At 36.6% G+C, this 23,608-nt stretch overlaps 1 protein-coding gene across 3 annotated transcripts in view; it reads right to left on the minus strand.

Moving 5' to 3' along the window:
* The window catches only part of brf1b (BRF1 RNA polymerase III transcription initiation factor subunit b), a 329,557-nt gene that overhangs the window by 194,982 nt on the left and 110,967 nt on the right, over nucleotides 1-23,608 (minus strand). For 2 of the 3 annotated variants that reach the window (XM_028822170.2, XM_028822169.2), the window contains exon 5: nucleotides 2,451-2,482. The exons of the other annotated variant lie outside the window; for it this stretch is intronic. In XM_028822170.2, coding sequence (XP_028678003.1) covers nucleotides 2,451-2,482 — 32 coding nt within the window. The remainder of the gene's footprint in view (nucleotides 1-2,450; nucleotides 2,483-23,608) is intronic. 3 annotated transcript variants of the gene reach the window in all.

Here is a 23,608-nt window from a genome sequence, read left to right on the forward strand (position 1 = left end):
CTAACCTGACTGAGAAACAACAAATGTTGTTCTATATAGTGCTGCAATTATCAATAAATAAAAATATAATTATGAATTTAACTTGATGAATTAAAATAAATGATCATAATTTGATTTTTAAATTTCAAAAATTAAGTATGGCCTAGATTTATGCTAGTCTACCTATAAATGAAAAATAAATAATTCTGGTTCAGTATCTATAATCCAAAATGCTCAGAACTAGAAGTAAAACACTATATAAATGTAATGAATTATTATTATTATTTTGGATATTTTCAAATGTTGGATTATTTGCATACACATAAGATAATCTTGGGGACACTCTTGATCAAGTAGGGAAACACAGCCTAACCAGCTAAATGAAGACTCTTGCACATAATAATTATTCACTGAAACGTTATTGTAACGCGTGTTAATGTGACAAACATATTAAATCACAAAAATGATGTATAGACTTAATTTTATTTCCCTTTTAAGAAGGTCAATGCTGCATATTTGCAGTGAAGAACTGAAATGTGCATAAGTAACTTTTCAGGAAGCTTTCAGTTTTGTAAATCTGACCTTGGGTGAGAAATTTTCCCACTTGAAAGCTGTTATAAAACTGTGTTTACACAGTTATTCCCATCATTATTTTAGGATTTCTTCAATAGAAGGCATTCTCCTTATATCCTTTACGTTTCCATGCATGAACCATTTAAATTAGCTACACTGTTCCCCTGTAGTAAACATATTGTAATACTCCAAGAGTAGAATTTTCATGAAGGCCAAAAAAGTCAATAAAAATAAGGGCCAAGCAATTACAGTAGCTGGTGCTTATGGACCCGATATGATGCTGGCAGTGAAATGAGGAGGCAAATGTTCAGATGCCTGCAAAACATTTACAAGAATTTCTTCACATCACAACATACATGACAGTTTACTGTATACTGCACTTTCTCCAGATACTTCAAGCAAGTCATATATATTTCTGAACTTCACAAAGCACTCCAGATTCAAAGACTTAATAAATTCTTGCCGTATACATCAAATATGTAAAAACTATAAATAATTCTAGTTAAGGAAGTATTCATTTTGAGAGCTTTTTATTATATAGTATGAGGTGTCTTACTTGCTGACAAATATGTCAAACTGTCTTGTATGTCTTCAATGGTAGATTATCTGGAGGTCTGACTTTAGTAATAGTAAGCTATGTATTTGATGTCTTATGGAAATTACTAACCCCAGCAAGTCTACCAAAAGATACAGCTGATCCAACTAATTTCTGCAATTCTCTTTTACTATGGCTCCAGTATTTTTTCTCCTTGTACTTTAGCTACAGATCCAGTCTGAACTGTGTCTAAATGAAACACAAGATCAACACCTCCGCTACAAAGGAAGGCGATGCAACACTATGACTTTTTTTTTTTTTTACACACTATAATGGTTGCAAATGTAGCATACCAAAGGCCTAAGAAAGCATCTGAAGCATGCAGCTTAGACAACCAGGCACAAGCCCAACAGACTAACATGCCATCGCTTACCCAGGAGTCACCAGGCATTTGGTGATCTATAAATGAGGTCTACATTCCTGAGCCTGGTTTGAATATCAGAACTAAAATTAAATGTGAAAATAGTGATGGGGCACAATGTCCACTGTTACTCACTAAAAATACAGCTGAAGAGGCAAACATTGCCTATATTAGAGATATCAACTTAAAATTGAAAGGACAACAAATTTAACTAAAACAGCAATCTTCTGGTATATATTTTACTGTAAATAAAAAGCTATTTCTTAGAATACAGTAGCAAACAGATTAGAAAAAGTTAAAAAAAAATTCAATTTTCATGCACTGAACGAATTTCACATTGCTCACACACAAGTTAAAAAAATCTAACTTTTATGTATTAGAATGATTTCATACTACATTGATGGCATTTCCATAGCCCTGGGTGTGAAAAAGCAGATGAGTTTAAAATTAAAAAGAAATCAACACACCAAATTGTAGGTCAGGGCTCCTGTAAAAGAAAGCAGAAAGAACTATATATCTATTACAACCATTTTTACTGCCATTCAAAAACACGGTTTACCTGACACTGTTAGGAAGTCATATAGGAGCCAGAGTGATTCAAGGTGAACAGAAATTAGGTATCAAAGGGGTGGGAGGGATAGCCATTTAGAGACAGGGCACAATTAGGGGGCCAAAATGGACAAGATCATGGTGGGCAATTTAGCCATGACCTCAGGATACACCCTGCACTTTTCAAAGGATGACCAATTATCTTTTATAATCACGAAGAGTCAGGACCTTGGTTTCACATCTCACCGAAAGGGACAGAAAATGTATGGTTATGGACAATCCCTGCATTTATAGTTGATAAACCATATGAAGACATCAGCATTCATATAATTAGCAAAAACAGTTATTTATAACAAAAAAAGGAACAATTTCATAGGATGTACATATACTTACCTGTAAAAGGTCACTGAGGTCAAGAAGCATGTCTATAAAAGTGTTAAAGATGTTACCGTAACTTTGTTTACTCGACTGAAAAATACAATTTGATACATTTCAAAGAATTCCATAAAAAAACAACAAAGTGTTAATGTGGAAAGTGAATTGCTGGGGATTTTCTAGTCTTCATGTAATTAACAACCAAAAAGACAACATACTGTAAATGTGAAGAAAATTAACCCAAATGCTGACACATTTAATATGGTAAAGATGGTATATTTATTGGTAAACATTGGACGCATTTCTGGAAAACCACGTGTGGGATTAATCAACTAAGTCACTGCCTGTGCTGGTCTTGAAGCACACACAGTGTGCTACTTTTTTCTGTCTAGCAAAAATACAACTGAAAAAATAAAATGTTCTAAATAGCAGAGAGAGTGGTAAGTCAATTAAACAGTATCATATACTCAAGATGGAATAGGAACATATTAGATAAAAAATGTGTTTTACTTCACATCAATGGCAGAAAAAACTAAACACTATTACCGGTAAACAAAAATCACAGTTACAGTAAAGAATTTTAAAAGTGACTAAATTACTTTTACAGAAATGAAGACTGGGAAAGCAATACAAATGCTTTACAACCTTAACTAAGGAGCTTCTTACAACTGCATTTTACCATTTTTCCCCACTTCTTCACTTCAGGTTGAGACATCTTTCTCACTGCCTGTGAAGATTAAAGAAACCAATGTACATGTATACAAGTCTTTTCATTTTAATGGAGTGAAAAATTCTTTATTGGAAACAACCTTTAGTGGTAGCTGAGCTGACATTCTTCTTGCCAAGTGAATGTGTAGTACATTGTGAAAATAAAAATGTGAATCAGTGAATACTGAGCAACTCATAACCACAACAGTGGCCTGAAGGTGGACTTCAAATGTGGTTTCCCATAAAATATTTTTGTAAATTCTGATCCAAAGGATTACAGATTGTGAATTCCAGATTGAAGATTAAAAAAAAGGTTGGTATGATTAAGAGAACAAAAAACAACTATCCATCCTCTTCCACTTATTTGAGGTCGGGTCGCGGGGGCAGCAGCTTGAGCAGAGATACCCAGACTTCCCTCTCCCCGGCCACTTCTTCTAGCTCTTCCGGGAGAATCCCGAGGCGTTCCCAGGCCAGCCGGGAGACATAGTCCCTCCAACGTGTCCTGGGTCTTCCCTGGGGCCTCCTCCCAGTTGGACGTGCCCGGAACACCTCACCAGGGAGGCGTCCAGGAGGCATCCTGATCAGATGCCCGAGCCACCTCATCTGACTACTCTCGATGCGGAGGAGCAGCAACTAAACAACTAAGCTGATGAAAATACGCTGTTACTGTCATTCCACTGTCAAGATAAGCATATTTACAAAAATAGGCTTGGGAAAGGGGGCATAGTGGTTATTTGTTTACTTCAGCCAAGCTTTAGTCAGCTGCTAATTCTGTCTTTCAACTTCTGTCTTTCAAAACATCTTCTACATACAGCAAAAGCTTAATTTGCTATTCCTAGTTATCACAGCTGACTATTAGTAAAGTCACATTAAATATATAAATAATAAAAATGCCACAAATAAGGGAAGTTTCTTTTTCAGGTTTGTTGACCCAGTTAATGCTGGCTAACAAAGTAAGCTAAGAGAAGACTAGTGGAGCTCTACATAAACTCAGAACGCAGCCAAAATAATCCATTGATTCATTTCAAATATACATTATTTATAAACACAATAAAATCAACCAAGACATTATCTCTCTATATATAAAAGAAAATCCTGGAATGGAAAGCAAATGCAAGGCTACGATATGTGATAATCTCGAAAAACATTTTTTAGACCCGCGTGACCAAGGAGACTTGCCACGGTGCGTCTCGTGGGGACCATAAACATGAGACTTGGTGCCAAGAGATTGTCCTAGGGCCGTAGCAAAAAGGACAGCGGCTGTACAGGCTTTAAAATGATCGAAGGGCAGCGCAACAGTAGCTACCCCAACCGAACGCGAGTAGCATTATACATCCTGCAAGAAAGAATTCAACAACGCCCGGGGCCAGAAATAAAAGACAGGTATTGCTTTTACGTCGTCACGGGAGACCAGGCAGTGAGCCATCATTTAAAACAAGTCAACAGACCTCTAAGCTAGCAGTTGTTGGATTGCTTTTGGCAGGCAAGCATCATGTGCTCTGAGCTCTTAAAACAACGACATGCGACAGGCAGAAGAGGCACCAAGCAAGCAGCAAATGATCCAAAGGCATATCCTTAGCGTATGTTCAGCCGCAACACCCTTCACAACATGAGCAGTATTATACGTCTGGGAAGAAAGAGATGTAACCATGCGCTGGGCAGAAAATAAAGAAACAAGTATTGTTTTTACAAAAGTTTTTAAAGTAAAAGTGAAAATAATGCATATGTAACAATTCACAAGAAAATAACAATCTCTTTAAATTGTAGATTGCCTGCCTAAGGTAAAGTCATACCTGATGAATGGGGACGTGGGAATGAGGGGTCCTTTTATCGGATTAGCGCTATTTCAGATGTGGAATGGCAAAATGGGGGAGGCAGCTTGATGAATGAGGTCTCCAGGACTTAAAACAAATCCAAATCATATGTGATATCATCTAATGTGAAATTCTACTCCGTACTTCTAGAATTCTATGTATTGTACTGTATTGTATTGACTCCATTCTTTTTGACACCCACTGCACGCCCAGCCTACCTGGAAAGGGGTCTCTCTTTAAACTGCCTTTCCATAGGTTTCTTCCATTTTTTCCCTACAAGGGATTTTTTTTGGGAGTTTTTTCTGGTCTTCTTAGAGGGTCAAGGCTGGGGGGCTGTCAAGAGGCAGGGCCTGTTAAAGCCCATTGCGGCACTTCTGGTGTGATTTTGGGCTATACAAAAAATAAATTGTATATCCGGTAAACCAAACACGGGTTGGCGAGCGAAGCGAGCATGGGGCAGAACCCCCTAGTCTTTTAAAATAATGACTTTCAGGCAGAGAAAAATCACATTACACAGTTCTCTGTATTGACTGTTTGAACTACGGTAGAACAAGATTTATATTAAAGTATATTGAAGATGCAGGCCTATTGATTATAAATCTCAACCATCAACATATCCAATTTAAATTTGACATTGCCTGTATTTCACCAATTGCAAATGTTTGATATAGGCCTTTCAAATGATCCCCTCTGTTTATTTTGTTATTTTTTGCACATATTGGGAACATCCTAATGTTTCATCCTTTTGGTGAGTGATGTCTCCATTTCTTTCATCTGCCCTCTCCTATAATATACCCTTCACTTCTCAAGTGGTCCCTCTCTTGTATCTTTCTGCTCTTTCTCTTTCCAACACAGACTGTTTGTTCTCTTTGAACACAACTGCTGCAAAGATAGCCCTTGCACTGAGGTAAAAATTTCCTGATACAGTGGAACCTCGGTTCACGACCATAATTCGTTCCAAAACTCTGGTCGTAAACCGAGTTGGTCGTGAACCGAAGCAATTTCTCCCATAGGATTGTATGTAAATACAATTAATCCGTCCCAGACCGTACGAACTGTATGTATATTTTATATATATATATTAGTTTTTAAGCACAAATATAGTTAATTATACCATAGAATGCACAGCGTAATGGTAAACTAAATGTAAAAACATTGAATAACACTGAGAAAACCTTGAACAACAGAGAAAACTAACACTGCAATAGTTTACGCTATAGTGCTAGGAACCGCTCGCTAAAAACACTTTTTTTAATGAGTTTTAAGCACAGGGGAAAAAAATGAACATTTGAAAAATCCGTAATTTAATAAACCACCAAGAAAAGTAACATTGCAACAATGCAGGTCACTGTAAACCGATCACTGTAAATAGAACTGAAAACAAAAACAAGCCTTCTCTACCTTATGCGTCCCTCGCTCGCTCTCTCCCGTGCCTGTGTGTGTGTGCCTGCGTGTCTCTTTTGCGAGCCTGGAGCGCCTGTGTGTGTCTCTCTGTAGCGCGCTCCTGTGTGTGTGTGCGTGCCTCTCTCTCCCGTGCCTGTGTGTGTGCGTGCGTCTGTCTTTTGCGAGCCTGGAGCGCAAAGAGCACGTGAAAAAACTCTCTGCAACAATGCACCAGGTCGCGCTATAACCTTGCAATCCGATCGCCGTATAAACACTTTTTAAATGAGTTTTAAGCACAGGGGGAAAAAAAAGGAACATTTGAACAAATCCGAACTTTATTTAAAAGCCAACCAAGAAAGTAACATTACAGGAGTTCAAGCTAATAGCATTACAACCCGATCGCTGTAAACACACTTTTTAAATTAGTTTTAAGCACAGGGGGAAAAAAAGGAACATTTGAACAAATCCAAACTTTATTTAAAAGCCAACCAAGTTCACGCGAATAGCATTACAACCCGATTGCTGTAAACACATGAACATTTGAAAAAAGAGAAAAGTAACATTGCAACACTTCTCATAATTAAGTCTCAATAATTCTCACCACTCTTCACTTGCTTAGAAGCCATGGTTAACTGCAAAAGCACACGAAATACTGTAGAGCACAAAGAGTTCACAGGTAAAGCACGCAAGTCTGACTGAGAACAATGAACACTGTCATTGAACAGGGAGAGGCTGAACAAGTGCTTAAATACAGTAATCGCACGTGTACGAACCAGAAGGGAAATGAAATAGAGCACAAAGACTTAACAGCGAAAGCATGCACGCACGGAGAACAATGCAACACATGCGCCGCACAAACCGAATGGGAAACTGGCTTGTTCGTATACCGAGTGTGTGGTCGTGAACCGAGGCAAAAGTTTGGCAAACTTTTTGGTCGTAAACAGAGTTGTACTTGTACCGAGACTTTCGTGAACCGAGGTTCCACTGTACTCTATGCATTTAATTTCCTCTTTCTACCATCTTTTACTTCTTCAGCTATCTGCTGCTAGTATTGATTGTGCGACAATTGGCGGCTTAAATATTTCAAATTGGCAATCATATGAAAATCTTATATTTCAACATTGCCTTGATCGTACTCACTGGGATGGGAGCCAACACTTTTTTTGTGCAGTTATGGCTGCTGCTCTTCTCAGAGATTAACTTCTGCTATGGCCTGTTTTGTCAAGGGTTGCTTTTATATCTTTTGATGTTTTCAAGTTTTTTTTTGAGTTTCACTAATTTGTATTTGCATATCTACTATATTATATATATATATATATATATATATATATATATATATATATATATATATATATAAATTCTAAGCCTAAAAGTGCAATGATTTTATGTGACTTTTTATGTCAGGTTTTTTATCATGCTTTAAATCAGGCTTATTTTAAAACCTACATATATATGTTTGGTATCATTCTTTTCAGAAATTATCGAACTTTAATGTGACGTTGTTAGATTTTCAGATTCTTATTCCATTTTAAAATTATAAACTAAAAAATATCAAGAACTCGCGTCCCGTGAGACAGGACTTTGTGCCAAAAGATTTAACCATGCCCAGGGCCGGAAATAAAAGACAAAGGGTAGGACAGATGCTGTACAGGCTTTTAAATGTTCGAAGCGCCATGCGAGATGCAATGGTCACGCGATGCGGCACGGCATGGCAGCAAGCCAGCAGCTGAACGAGCAAAGAGGAGGTAAAAAAAAAAAAATTTTTTTCCCATTGTATCACCGTTTAACAGTGGGTTTTGGAGGAGCGACCGCGTCTCCTTGGAGTGCGTTTAGCCCCCCTCTTCACAACGCAAGCAGCAGAGACACAAAGTGGCTGGCACATAGCGCAGGCCAGGGGGGTGGGGTTGGCAAGCAAAGCGAGAAGGGGGAAAACCCCTAGTTTATTTACTAAAAATTTAATAACCAAAAAAGGAGAGGCAAATTTTACATCTAAGTTTGGGAAGGACTTTTCAAAAACAGCATGATGGAGGCAAATTGCAAAACACAAATGAATATTATTAATTGGTTACATTTTTATATTTATTTATATAACTTGATAATGAAATACAAAACAATGAACAACTACTACTTAAATATCATTCACATTATGAATATGGACTGAAGACAAATGAGCACATTGTATACTAAACAAGGATTTTTCTGACCTTAATATCAAAATGACAATGTATAACATTGATCTAACAAGAACTATATGTTTAAAACAAAACAAAAAAAACACACACACACATACATACATACATACAGTGCATCCAGAAAGTTTTCACAGTGCATCACTTCTTCCACCTTTTGTTATGTTACAGCCTTATTCCAAAATGGATTAAATTCATTTTTTTCCTCAGAATTCTACACACAACACCCCATAATGACAACGTGAAAAAAAGTTTACTTCAGGTTTTTGCAAATTTATTAAAAAATAAAAAAACTGAGAAATCACATGTACATACTGTAAGTATTCATTCACAGCCTTTGCTCAATACTTTGTCGATGCACCTTTGGCAGCAATTACAGCCTCAAGTCTTGTTGAATATGATGCCACAAGCTTGGCACACCTATCCTTGGCCAGTTTCGCCCATTCCTCTTTGCAGCACCTCTCAAGCTCCATCACGTTGGATGGGAAGCGTCAGTGCACAGCCATTTTAAGATCTCTTCAGAGATGTTCAATCGGATTCAAGTCTGGGCTCTGGCTGGGCCACTCAAGGACATTCACAGAGTTGTCCTGAAGCCACTCCTTTGATATCTTGGCTGTGTGCTTAGGGTCGTTGTCCTGCTGAAAGTTGAACCGTCGCCCCAGTCTGAGGTCAAGAGCGCTCTGGAGCAGGTTTTCATCCAGGATGTCTCTGTACATTGCTGCAGTCATCTTTCCCTTTATCCTAACTAGTCTCCCAGTTCCTGCCGCTGAAAAACATCCCCACAGCATGATGCTGCCACCACGATGCTTCACTGTAGGGATGGTGCCAGCTTTCCTCCAAACGTGACGCATGGCATTCACACCAAAGAGTTCAAACTTTATTCTCATCAGACCAGAGAATTTTCTTTCTCATGGTCTGAGAGTCCTTCAGGTGCCTTTTGGCAAACTCCAGGCGGGCTGCCATGTGCCTTTTGCTAAGGAGTGGCCTCCGTCTGGCCACTCTATCATACAAGCCTGATTGGTGGATTGCTGCAGAGATGGTTGTCCTTCTGGAAGTTTATCCTCTCTCCACAGAGGACCTCTGGAGCTCTGACAGAGTGACCATAGGGTTCTTGGTCACCTCCCTGACTAAGGCCCTTCTCCCCCGATCGCTCAGTTTAGATGGCCGGCCATCTCTAGGAAGAGTCCTGGTGGTTTCGAACTTCTTACACTTACGGATGATGGCCACTGTGCTCATTGGGACCTTCAAAGCAGCAGAAATTTTTCTGTAACCTTCCCCAGATATGTGCCTTGAGACAATCGTGTCTCGGAGGTCTACCGACAATTCCTTTGACTTCATGCTTGGTTTGTGCTCTGACATGAACTGTCAACTGTGGGACCTTATATAGACAGGTGTGTGCCTTTCCAAATCATGTCCAGTCAACTGAATTTACCACAGGTGGACCCCAATTAAGCTGCAGAAACATCTCAAGGATGATCAGGGGAAACAGGATGCACCTGAGCTCAATTTCGAGCTTCACGGCAAAGGCTGTGAATACTTATGTAAATGTGCTTTCTCAATTTTTTTTTTTTATTTTTAATAAATTTGCAAAAACCTCAAGTAAACTTTTTTCACGTTGTCATTATGGGGTGTTGTGTGTAGAATTCTGAGGAAAAAAATGAATTTAATCCATTTTGGAATAAGGCTGTAACATAACAAAATGTGGAAAAAGTGATGCGCTGTGAATACTTTCCGGATGCACTGTACATACATACATACATACATACATAAAGCTTTAGGGGCTGATTATCCAACAATGAATTTACCAAAATTCAATGACCCTTAAAAACCTATAATACCTTATAGAACCTTACACAAACTTATAATAATGAGTCAACAAAATAATTTCCTCAACAAGCCTTATATTTCAGCATTGCAAGATCAATTTACAACGATGCAAGGTCAACCATTAATATTTTCTAAAGTAGCTTGTACCATAAAGCCTGTGCCCAAGTAAAAATCCATGACAGAGGTGGATACCTGGAGATGTTTTATAAAAAGAAACTTGTGTTATTACACGTGACAGATGATGGATGGTAACTGGGTTCAAGATAAACTCATTTAAAAATAATTTAAACATCTTTACCCAATGGTTTAAATGTCAGCAGTTTCCCTTTAGCGTGTCCCATACAGTTATATATTTAGGTTTCATAATTGCACATTTAACAGAACATATAAAAGTAATGTAGTTAAAATGAACATTTTTCCCAAATGTTTCCATATATTTTAGTATGTCTCTATTACTATATTTGACATTGTACCCTCACTCATATGGAAAAGAATAGCTTGCTTGGAGAAAGAAAAAAAAAAAAGAAAAAAGAAAAAATGCTTCTACAAGGACCCTGGAAACAGGGAGGATTTATGCTATCAGATGTCCAGCAGTCTTACTAGGTGGTAAATCTTAAGGCTCAAGTACTCTGGTATTAATTACAATTCAATACATTTCTTACAATTTATACAATATTACTTCCTCATCTTGACTTACTCTACCTGTCTTGCTTTTTCCCGTAGATATCTCTCAGTAATTCCTCCATTTGTACCACAGCTTTACTTCGCTGAAATCAATAACTATGTTAACACTTTTCCTTTTTTATACTCCAATTAGAACAGTTTCTTCCTCAACGTTCTTACAAATACCTTTTGCACATTAGCATCCTAAAATGAATTTTAACTTTGTGTAGAGTGCAAGGGCCTATGCAGGTTGTTGTCAACTTAATTTACGTATTCCATTAAGCCCAGATTATAACAAAAAAAGCTGTATGGGGTTGTGTGAAGGATATTCCATGGCACAAAAAGCCACCAGCAATAAATGTTTAATTATTTCACATTGTTACTGTTCATGATACCCATAATTCCCAATGAAAAAAACAATAATTATTAATAACAAACTGAATGAAGGCCTACTGAAACAATGTCAACAGTAACATGAGCCTAGGTTTAATTTACTTACAAAGTCAGATTTTGTGTGTGTTGGCATCCAGACAGTGTGTTCTTATTGCTTCAGTAAAGGAAGAAACTAATAAGATTACTAATTTTATAATAAATTTTAGGATGTGAATTGGGGAGTTGGTGTGGAAGAGGCTCAATATTCTATCATTTAATTTCAAAATAACACATTAAATTGCTTTGTGACCATCTTCCCTCTGCTTAACTTCTTTTCAATTTGTCATTTTGACTCTTCTTCTACCTTTTACAGTCAGTTCCAGAATTATTAGCATCCTTCATGAAAACAAGCTAAAATGAAGACAACAAAAAATAAAACACATGCAATGAGTGATATTTTGGGTTTAAAAAAATGGGTAAGCCTCAAAACAAAGTTTTGCTTTAGTAATACAGATTTTCACAAAAATGCAGGTTCCAAAAATATTGGCATTCCAAATTTTAGCATTTGGTGGAGCCTTCCACGGGACAAATGACAGCACACAGCCTCTTTCTGTACAGTTTAACAAGGCTGGAGAACACTTCTGGGGGGATCTTGGACCATTTCCAACATTTCCAACTAATTAAGATTCTCAGGACTTCTCTTGTGAACTGCCCTCTTCAATACAGACCACACATTTTCAACTGGGCTCAAGTCTGGAGGTTGAGAGGACCATTGCAAAACCTTGATTTTATGTTACTGTAAGCACTTCTTTGTTGATATGGATGTGGGTACCAGGACACTGTCTTATTAAGAAGGCCCAGTGTCAGACTTCAGGCAGAGGCAACAAGATTTTGTCTAAAATATTCTGGTATTGAATGAAAAACATTATGCCACTGACCTTATCAAGAGCCACTCAACCACTGGCACCAAAACAGCTGTTAAAGCCATCACATTATTTTGCTTTGAGTGTGAGGTAAAATTCTTTGTATGCTGTCCCCTTTTTTTGCGAAATATGATAATGGTGTGTGTTCCAAAATAGCTTAATTTTTGCCTCATCTGACCACAACATAAGATTCCAGTTGTAACTTCAGTATTACCTGGAAAAGTTCAGACACTGGGATTTGTGTCTTGGTCTCAGGAAAGAATTCTTTCATGAAACTTGTCCAAAAATACTTCTGGTCATGGAGGGGTCATTTCACTGCTGATTTTGAAATGGTGAAACCCCAAGATTCAACAAAACTTTGCAGTTGTGACACTTTGATCTTTGGGCTCCTCTCTGCCTCTCTTAGTATCCTCCTCACTATGCATGTGGGAAATATGCTGATGCATCCCTTTACTGGCAACTTTTCAACAGTTCTATACTTCTCAAACTTCTTTACCATGGCCCCGTTTGTGCTTACTGGTAATTATAACTGAACACCTATTTTTTTTTGTAGCCATTCCCCAATCTATGCAGCTCAACAGCTTTTAGAGTCATTTGAGTTTAGAACTCTTTGATTTTTACCCATGTTGATGGATGACAAAATGATTTACCTGTGTGTTGCCTTATATTGTTACCCCAGTGAAACAGGAAATGATCACAGACAACAAAAAAGCTCCTAAACACTAAAAGCATTACCAAGGAACATTTTTTACCCAAAAAGACTCAAATTCCATTGGTTTTATTTACAGTATTCTTCAAGGGTTCGATTTTTGCACATATGTTTTTGACAGGAATTATTTTATTAAATGAATAGTTAGCAATTTCTCCAAAATTTTGAGAAAATTAGAATCATCATATGAATTATCTGTATCATTTTTAAGGCTTTTGCTCACTTTCTTGAGCAGTGCCAATATGTCTGTAGTTGCCTGTATATTGTCACCATTTTATGGTACCATTTGGTCACTTATTCTCACTTATTGTTTGATGGATTATGTTACCTACACTATGGTATAAACCTGTAGTAACATCATTTTATCATAAATACAGTACATTAATAACATACATGTAGAAATAAGCTTTGGCACCTGTCTGGTCATTAGGTTTTGAAAGGCGTAGTTGCACTGAGAATACCTACTCAACTGAGAAAAAATGTAAATTAACAATTTTTTGTCTATATCTGCAGCTTAAATTTCTTAAGCACATAGTGGTATGAAAACACACTGAATAATCAAAAAGAAAGTAGCTGAAAATGAAGTGTATAATGTATTTATTAAGGCATTTTAATCTTTTGCATCAAATTAATAGCCATTGCCAATTAAGTACTTAAGTGTTTTGATAATAGCATACATTGAAGAAAAACTTTAAATATTTGCTTTTCCTCCAAAGCAGCAATTACAGCATACTTAGTCCATAACCACAGTCATGATGCAAAATTATAACCCGGTCACCACTAAAAACTCTCTTGCTATATATCAAAAAACTCCTCCCACCCACTAAATTACTAAAATGGCCAAAGCATGCAGAAATAGTTACTTTATCAAATCAACTAAATACAAGGGAGAAATTTAAAAAGAAAGAACAAAAGGAGAAAAAAAGAAACAGTAAAATAAACAAAAGCTTCAGCCTCTGGACCTATCTACACAGGTTTCTGTCCCTATTTACCAGATATGGTATTTCAAAGTAAGCAAATGGCACAGCCACCCTAAGTTGGCCTCAAAATCCAACACCCATTACACATACTCTATTTCTTGCTCTCCATTCTACTGAGCTAAACTCTTGCAACAACTCACTCCAGACTCAGGAAGACTTTAATGCCAGTCTCAAAATCACTTTCATTCGGGTCTAGAGTCCCAGGCAACCTGAATTTTACAACTAGAATTTAAAGTTTAAGTCTTCTAGCAACCCAGACATTCTTGCACCCTAGACCTTCCATTACTGTGAAAGGTCCACATGCAGTGTGCATCACAGTGCAAAAACAAACAGTCATATAAAATGATTTATTAAAAAGAAAACAGCTTCAATCAACAATAAAAACAAAGCATGGCCGTAAAGAAGATAAGGCGAGCATGTGTTGACACATATTATGCACAACACAAATTAACCAAAAAAAATATATATTACTGCTTGCATAGTAATGTCTAACTGGAACATATAAATGGATTGTGACAGAACACTTATGACATAATCACAGACCTGCAAGAAACAGCAAGGTAGGTTGATCATTTGAAGTATCAGAGCACTACAATCAAAACATAGTAAAGTACATCCAAACTTTGTCAACTAAAGCACATATGTTTAGGTTGAAGTTTTGACGAGCTGCATGAAATATGCCATTTTTTTAAATGCCACAAAAACATGTACTTTATTACTGTCAACTTACTTTATTTACCTAACTACACGGAAGAGATTTCTTCTCTCTAGCGCTGTCTTTTTAATTAGTTATGTTTTGAAAACAGAGACAGCAGCTTTTTTTTAACACTACTAAAAATTAAATCCAGGAGGTTTCTCTTGGTTCTAAATACATAAATTATTTTTATTTTTAATAAATTATTTTTATGAAATGCTCCAATACATATTGTTGGTTTGCATAACACATCCTACAGCCTATGACAATGTAACACCGCTCAATTTAAAAATGTTCAATATACACTTAATTACAGAGGTAAATATATTTATCATAATAATTTCACAATCTGAATGCAAACAAAACTAACTGCAAAGAGTAACTCAAATACAGTAGCTCATTATACATAAAAAAACTTTCCACAAGTTTTATATAAAGAAAAATGTTTGCGCTATTGAATCAGGCACTTTGAAAATTGAGTACAAACAAAGCCGTGATCTGTAAATATACTATATCACAGATTATACAGCACCACCACTGACGGATGCGAAATAAATAAATAAATAAAAAGTTAGAGAAAATGGTGCTGCAGAAGGGCTTTAGGAGCCAAGTAAAATCTATTTTTTCAGTAATTAGAATAGTGCTATTGTGGGAGTTATATACTGTTCTCTATCATATTGTGAGCTGCGAAGCTAATCGTACCCCCAAAAAGACACAGATGCCCCTGGGAAAAACCCTAGGAAACCCCTAGGAAACATAGACAGACTACCTTCACATTTCTCCTTTCCCTTCTGGCCGGCTCTGTCGCGTAATCTGCCTCCCGCGCGGTACTCCGCCTTGTCAAAAAGCCTGTACGGGCTTCTCTCAGTTGCTTAAAACTGATTTCTTGCTTCTCCTTACCCCTCTCCCAGACATTCTCTCCCCCGGGGAAACTGTCATCTCTGAATTGTCATGGAGGAGCACGTTTAAACTTTTGAAGAGACAAATGTTTGTTTGCAGTGTTTTGAATAAAGTTCCTTTCTTTTCTACAACCTCCTGTGTCTCTGTGCAAATCTGTGACCCAAGCGTGACAATATATGTAATTTGTGTTACACAAGTGGGCTTGGTGAGTCTTTAAAGGGGAAGATTTAGGGTCACAAAGGGGATATCACTGCCCTGATATCCTTTGCCACTTTTAGATTGGAAGTGAAGTGGACCAACTTCGTCATCTCCAACCCACCTCCAAATTCACCCCCTTAAAACACTTTAAAAGACAGCCATGTCATAAAGTACTTAAGACTTAAAAGGACTCGGCACTAGAAAACACATCGGTGGTGTCAATTACATGTTTCTTGCCTCAAATGATTCTACCTTCCTTTGCTTTAAAATACAGTGTAAATGAAGTTATCCATTTTGTCTTTTTATTTTACACCAGCCAAATGGAATAACAATTTGTACTAGCAAGGTGTGTTGTTTACCAGGATTCATATTCACTTTACACAGTTACTTTACACTGTCATCATCATAAGGTTTAGTGAAGCATGTGTTCAGTGACAAAGGACAAACAGCAAAACAGAGCCAGAGATGACCTGTGCAACAACATTCACAAAATAAACTGAATAACCTCATTCTATACCTTTTGAAGACTTGATCGTGTAAGAACATATTATTTGAATCATGTCCTTCTTAGATAAAATCTATTTATGACAAAAGGTTTTGAAATTAAGCTTGTACAGAACAAACTTTTTGACAGTTACAATGTGCACCTTAGACAATAAGTATATATAGCTTTACAGATTTTTGACATTTCAGGTTTTAACAGAGTGATGTGTGGCTAAAAGAATTAACACATTTTAGTGACCTGAACCAAATTAAATTTCACACCATTTAATTAACATTTATTTCCTGATCAGCTAACATAAAAATAAATGGCAGATGAATGCATTTTTTTCACAAAATAAATCAATGAATTGAGGGCACTAGCATAATCTTGGAAATGTAACTGAAGGAGGAAAAACGGTCTTGGGAATATAAAAGTTGACATCTTTAGTTAAAATATAAATAAATAAATATGTGTATTGAAAGTACAAAATCAAACTGCAAAAATACTCTGGGAAATGCAGTTTAATGTAGGGAAGAGCAGAGTACATATAGGCAAAAACAACATTAATTAAAAAGAGAAGTTGGGGTTTACATTGGTACAACATTCTCATCATCTGGGCAATGTGCCGAAGCAGTTAAAAACTACTGCATATGAATAAAGGGGCATTGTGCTTAGTCTATATAAGACACAAGTGAGACTTTATCTGGAGTACTGTGTATGCTTCTGGTCATCACAAAATAAAGAGCAGAATCTCAAGGAGGTGTTCATAGAAAAGTAATCAAGTGTGCCCCTGGATTAAAGGTATATCCTATTCTGACTGAGGGACCTAGCATACGTTGGACTTGAACAGCACAATCTACATAGGATTCAAAATCCTATAAAGTTGTTACTTTAGAATTCTTCCAATTAAACAGTGAATCATAAACTTAAGCATACTGTTGCAAATTATGGAGGATTAAAGGCAGAATCCAAAAAGCTGAAAGGGTTATAGGAATCTGGAACAAGATGCCAAGTTACAGAGTTGAATCATGAACCATGACAACTTTTATAAAAAAAAAAAAAAAAAAAAAAAAAAAAAAAAAGTCTAAATGCAGGTTATTAGAAGACCAAATGAGTTTTGGAGTGAATGGTCTTGTTTTTTAAACTTTGTATGTTCTAGCAATACTACAAATGATTGTACTGCACAGGTTTGCCAACAGTCTTTAATAAATGCAGTTTAATCTTGTGACATTACAGTAGGGAGCACTATCTCTGTTCTTTCAGCTGAACTTTTCCACTGGGATCTTAATGTAATTTTTCATTTGTGAGAGTGCTCTGTAGGATACACAGTCAGAAAGGCCTTTATTCTTCTTAAAAGAAGGGCTTACAATTGCTGCATTTCCAAAGTAGTTAGAGGATTTGTTTTTCCAAACACTTCTATATTATTCAACTCAGGATATACTAATAAAGTGGGTGTTCATAAGTCAACAGGAAAGCACACTATATGTTTCCTATGTGGCAACAAGGCCAAAAATGCACCCACTGTGAATAAATTCTTAAAATCATAGAACTGAAGATAAAGCATATTTCTCTTAAACATTACACATTGATAAACTACTAGAGTTTGCACATATGGTTATATAAAATGCATTTTATTTTAAAGAGTAGCCACACTTGAAAGAGTGAATTGGCTCCAAGTATCTTTTTTTTCCCTATGTAGCACACTCAACTTTTTTTTTTTTTTTTTTTTTTTTTACCAATTCTAAAATACAGACATTTGGAATGGTGCCATCACAGTATCAATCTAAACCAATGCTATGAACACATTACCACTGTGCTGGTTCATCTACACAGGCCTTCCATCTGATATTAAATTAGCTCTGAAGGGTTGAAACAAAGTTTTAGAACACCTCTCTGCAGTCTGTTACTACTTACACAGAAAGAAAACAGACAGTTGAAATACGGTGCATATCCTTATTCAGTTTTTAGGTCGTTCTGAGGGGATCAATCTTTCAAGTCCCTGCTAAAGCTTCCTTTTGCTTTGCTACTGTTATGTTTACAAATATGGGATTTAATAGTCACTGGACTCTGTAATACAGTATACTAAAGCTGAGCTCATAATTCATCGGTTTATTCACGATTGTTACTTTGCCTATCACGATCATAAATAGTTTTACAATGCAGCTGGGTTTGACTTTCACAGTTTGCTTGCTGCAAAAGTTAGTCAAGTACTCCTTCATGTCTGTCCTAGCTATTTGTTAGTTTTATGCTTTTTTATCTGCTATTTTAACTTTATTGTAGCGATTAATTTACAAATATGATCATGTATTGCAATCTTGGGTGTTCTGAAAAGAGTCTTTAAATGTGAAACACAGAACCATTTTGGTAGGCAAATGAAAAGTTACAAATTGGAACAATAAAAACGTAAAATTTCCATCGGTACCTCAATGGATAAGTTTAGGCAAGTAAGACAGGAAGCTAGGAGGAATATGCACATTTATATTTAAAATAAATACACCCCTGGCACTCTGCTGCTCCCAGAACAACATGGAGAATTAGAATATCAAAAGTGGCACATTTACTACTTTTAAAATACAAAGAGGAGGTCAAGCACTCCTCAGAATTTTTTAAGATCATTATCAGACGGTATAACCATTCCCCAACTCCCTCCATTCCAGGACAAAGGATACTAGAACTCTACCCAGCAGCCACAAAGCTTATGCACCATCAACCAGCCATTAAAAGACTAGGTCTCTGAACAGCCTCACCTTAACAGAAAAGTCCAAGATATTAGCTTCCTGCTCCCACCAGGGAGCCTGGAGAACCTGCATGAACCTCCTGCCAGCCTTGCTTGGACTTCATCTTTAAGTTAGAAGATTAGATTTACTTAGTAAAGCCTAGGTTCTCTGACCTTCAATATCTCTGCACATAATGCAAGGTTTCTCCTGGGCTGTCATGGTCTCGGTTGCTCTGTTGTTCACTTTTGGTCAAGACTGTCAATGCTGAGGGGATCTCCATTTTCCAGTGTGGTAGCTTCTCCTTGTGGATATTTTCAATGGGGCATATTTGTCTATGGCCATCTGTTGGCTCTCAAGTATAGCTAGATTAAAGGGCTAATTTATGCATATTTAACTTAATATCAATAAAATGTCTTCAGTCAGTCAGTCCCTAGCATCTGATGGTACACGTGTGGAAATCCCCTCTCTTATGAAAACACAACCTAGGTCTTGATAGATACTGCAATGAGCTGTCAAACATTATCTCTGCCTATTAAATGGAAGTTGAAAATGCTGGTAAGAAACATTTACTACATTTCAAACAAAGTATGTATTAGGATATATATTAAAACTTGTGATGTATTAGTAACAAAACTTGACTTTGAAGCTGCCAACAAGAAGGAAATCCTCTTACACCAGCCACCTCATATTTACAGTTCTGGTTAGAATTCTGTATGAATGATTCCTTTATGAAAGGAATATAGCTAGAACACAGCTTGCAAAATTTGTCCAAATGAGAGACATATTCATAAAAATTCCAGGTCTTTTATTTTAAAATTTCAACCTAAAATTGTTGTTTAATCCTGCCAAACATCTGCAGTGAAAAACAGCAGGATATTGCCACTGGTTCCATCCTGATTACACCCTGCCAAGTGGTATCAGATATGAAATATTTTGAAATATTTCTGTGCTGGGAGCAATGACCTCTGTAACACACTAAATTCTACACAGCTGGAAGCTTCCTGAGTAAGAAAGTCAATGAAGCTATATATAATTTCACCCAAGGGAATCACTAACTACTAACAATACACTGGAAAAGAGACAGTTCCACCCTTTTCCCATGTAAACTGCTTTGAGGTAACAGCTTTCTTTTCCCAATTGTAACAATACTACTATTACTAAAAATGTCAAGGGATTTTAAAATATAATCACATTTATGTACATAAATATCACCCTAATGCAATCACTGATAACATACTGAAATTAGATTATTACAAAACAGTTCCTCCTTCTAGTTTGTAACTGACTCACCACTAAAACCAGCTCAAGGAAAGACATACAGCAAACTAAAATATATATTTTTTAGTTCAGGTGTAAAACAAAGTAAATATTTTTATACCAATTTCTGACCAAACAAAAGCCACTTTATATTTCCATTTTTGATTGTGACAGTACTGGATGATTGCTGATCACTGCTTCAGTTTTGCCAGCAACAACAAAAAAAAAGAAAAAAGAAAAAATGAGATACAAATGTAGAAAATTTATGCTACAACATTAAGTTGCACACAAGAAACATCCAGGAAAAAAAGCTAATAACCAATAATTCTGACACAGTTTACGTGTTTTAAAGCTTACAAGGCGACCTATTTACGCTATGTTACTGTATAATACATATGACTGTCTACTGCCTGTCAGATTGCATTACTCAAAAAATAGAACTTTATTCCCTTAACTGTGATAGGGCAAGAAGGTTTGACCATTAAAATAACTAAATGCAAGCAATGAGAACATTTTTTTTGTGTGTGTGGGTTTAGGGTGATGAGAGTAGTGTGAAAATACTAACAATAATGTGCCATAAAAACTAATATAATTATAAAACCTAATAATCGCAGTTGAAGATCCAAAACACATACCGGAACAGGAAAGAAAATACCAATAACTTTCAGATTAATACCTTTATTATAAGATGTGCTTTAGTTTGTTTTTTCATTTCAACATAGTTTCAAGTTCCAACCTGGAAAATAATAAAACTCAGCTGTAAATACTGCATCTGAAATCATAACAATAGTTTTGGCCTTTCCAGTTGCATTTATTTCTGGCTAAGATTATAGCAAACCATGGAACTGACATATAGTAAATCTCTTCTGCCTCTTTAGACCACTACTTTACAAACATCGGTCACTCAGGCAGGCAGCACTCACATGTAATAAACACATTGATAAACTGCAATACCAAGCAAGGCATTATGGGCTAGCTGTATTTTTATGAGCTAATTTTAAAGTTATAGATGTTTCCATATTAAGTGAATTATCTTTTGAATGTTAAGATTTTAAGCTCTCTGGACATGAATGCTGTGATTTTTATTACTGATTATTCCATCTTCCGAGTGGATTGTCACAATTTCTTCTGGAATTTTATAAATTGGTAGCATTTGTCTGTTTTTCGTCCTTTACTGGCATGTGTTAATATATGGTAAACTACCACGGTGATTTTAATAATAGTAAATTTACCACTGATATTAGAGACTTCTTAAGGGTGTTTTAATCTCAAACAGGTGGTAAAATAATTGTTCCATATAATTAATGCAGTACACACAGATGTCATTTCACTGTAAATATTGCACCTTTTTTAGTTTAAACTTTTGCTATAATGTAAAATATCTAAAATTACAGCTGGAATGCCCCAGGGAAATGTTAAGGTGTTCTTTAAACAATGAGGAGAACTGTTGCAAATGCTACAACTACTTCATTCTCAGATGTGCATAGAAAATCCAAACCATGTACAACTTGCTAGAGAATTAATAAACACATTGTTTTAAACTCACCAATCCTGTATAAATTTGTCAGGGTTCACACAAGAAACACTGTATCAGTCTCCTCATTGTACTATTAACATAACAATTATGCATCTGTTCAATCACAATCTCTTCAAACATATATTAATATATTTAATACTAATTCAAGAAATAGACAAACAACCAGGAAAGAAAACAATTAGGATTGAATTTGATCAGAAATATGACCACATATATAAAGAAATCATCAAGAATTTAATTAATGTGAACAATGTGTACACAATTATATAAAAGTAGACATGATTACAAAAAATACATAGGGAAAAATATACCATATATACATCCATTTTAATCAAAATGTTTTAAACAAGTGTGTGTATATCTACTTTATATATTATATAAATTGATGTACAGTAATCCCTCCTCCATCGCGGGGGTTGCGTTCCAGAGCCACCCGCGAAATAAGAAAATCCGCGAAGTAGAAACCATATGTTTATATGATTATTTTTATATTGTCATGCTTGGGTCACGGATTTGCGCAGAAACACAGGAGGTTGTAGAGAGACAGGAACGTTATTCAAACACTGCAAACAAACATTTGTCTCTTTTTCAAAAGTTTAAACTGTGCTCCATGACAAGACAGAGATGACAGTTCCGTCTCACAATTAAAAGAGGGCAAACATATCTTCCTCTTCAAAGGAGTGCGCGTCAGGCGCACAGAATGTCAGAAAGACAGAGGAAAGCAAACAAATCAATAGGGCTGTTTGGCTTTTAAGTATGCGAAGCACTGCGGCACAAAGCTGTTGAAGGCGGCAGCTCACACCCCCTCCGTTAGGAGCAGACAAAGAGAGAGAGAGACAGCGAAAAACAAACACGCAAAAATCAATACGTGCCCTTCGAGCTTTTAAGTATGCGAAGCACCGTGCAGCATGTAGCTTCACGAAGCAGCTGCACAGAAGGTAGCAACGTGAAGATAATCTTTCAGCATTTTTAGACGAGCGTCCGTATCGTCTAGGTGTGCGAACAGCCCCCCTGCTCAATCCCCCTACGTCAGGATCAGAGAAAGTCAGCGCGAGAGAGAGAAAAGTAAGTTGGGTTTCTTCTCAGCCATCTGCCAATAGCGTCCCTTGTATGAAATCAACTGGGCAAACCAACTGAGGAAGCATGTACCAGAAATTAAAAGACCCATTGTCCGCAGAAATCCGCGAACCAGCAAAAAATCCGCGATATATATTTAAATATGCTTACATATAAAATCCGCGATAGAGTGAAGCCGCGAAAGGCGAAGCGCGATATAGCGAGGGATCACTGTGTATATATATATATATATATATATATATATATATATATATATATAAAATCCTAAGCCTAAAAGTGCAATGATTTTATGTGACGTTTTTATGTCATGCTTAAATCTGGCTTATTTTAAAACCTACATATATATGTTTGGTATCATTCTTTTCAGAATTCATCAAACTTTAATGTGATGATGTTAGATTTTCAGATTCATATTCCATTTTTAAATTATAAATTAAAAAATATCACGAACTCACATCCCACGAGACGAGACATTTTAATGTTCGAATCGCCACGCGAGATCACATGGCATGGCAGCAGCAGTAAGCCAGCAGCTGATTGAGCAAAAAAGAGGTTTAAAAAAAAAAACCTGCATTTGTTTTCCATTGTATCACCATTTAAGAGGGGGTTTCGGAGGAATGACTGCATCTCCTTGGGGTGGGTTCAGCCCCCCTCTTCACAACGCAAGTGGCAGAGACGCGAAGTGGCTGGCGTGTATGGCTGGGAGGGTTGACAAGCGAAGCAAGCAGGGGTGGGAACCCCCTA

This window comes from Erpetoichthys calabaricus, chromosome 16, assembly GCF_900747795.2.
Source record: "Erpetoichthys calabaricus chromosome 16, fErpCal1.3, whole genome shotgun sequence".
Taxonomy (NCBI): domain Eukaryota; kingdom Metazoa; phylum Chordata; class Cladistia; order Polypteriformes; family Polypteridae; genus Erpetoichthys; species Erpetoichthys calabaricus.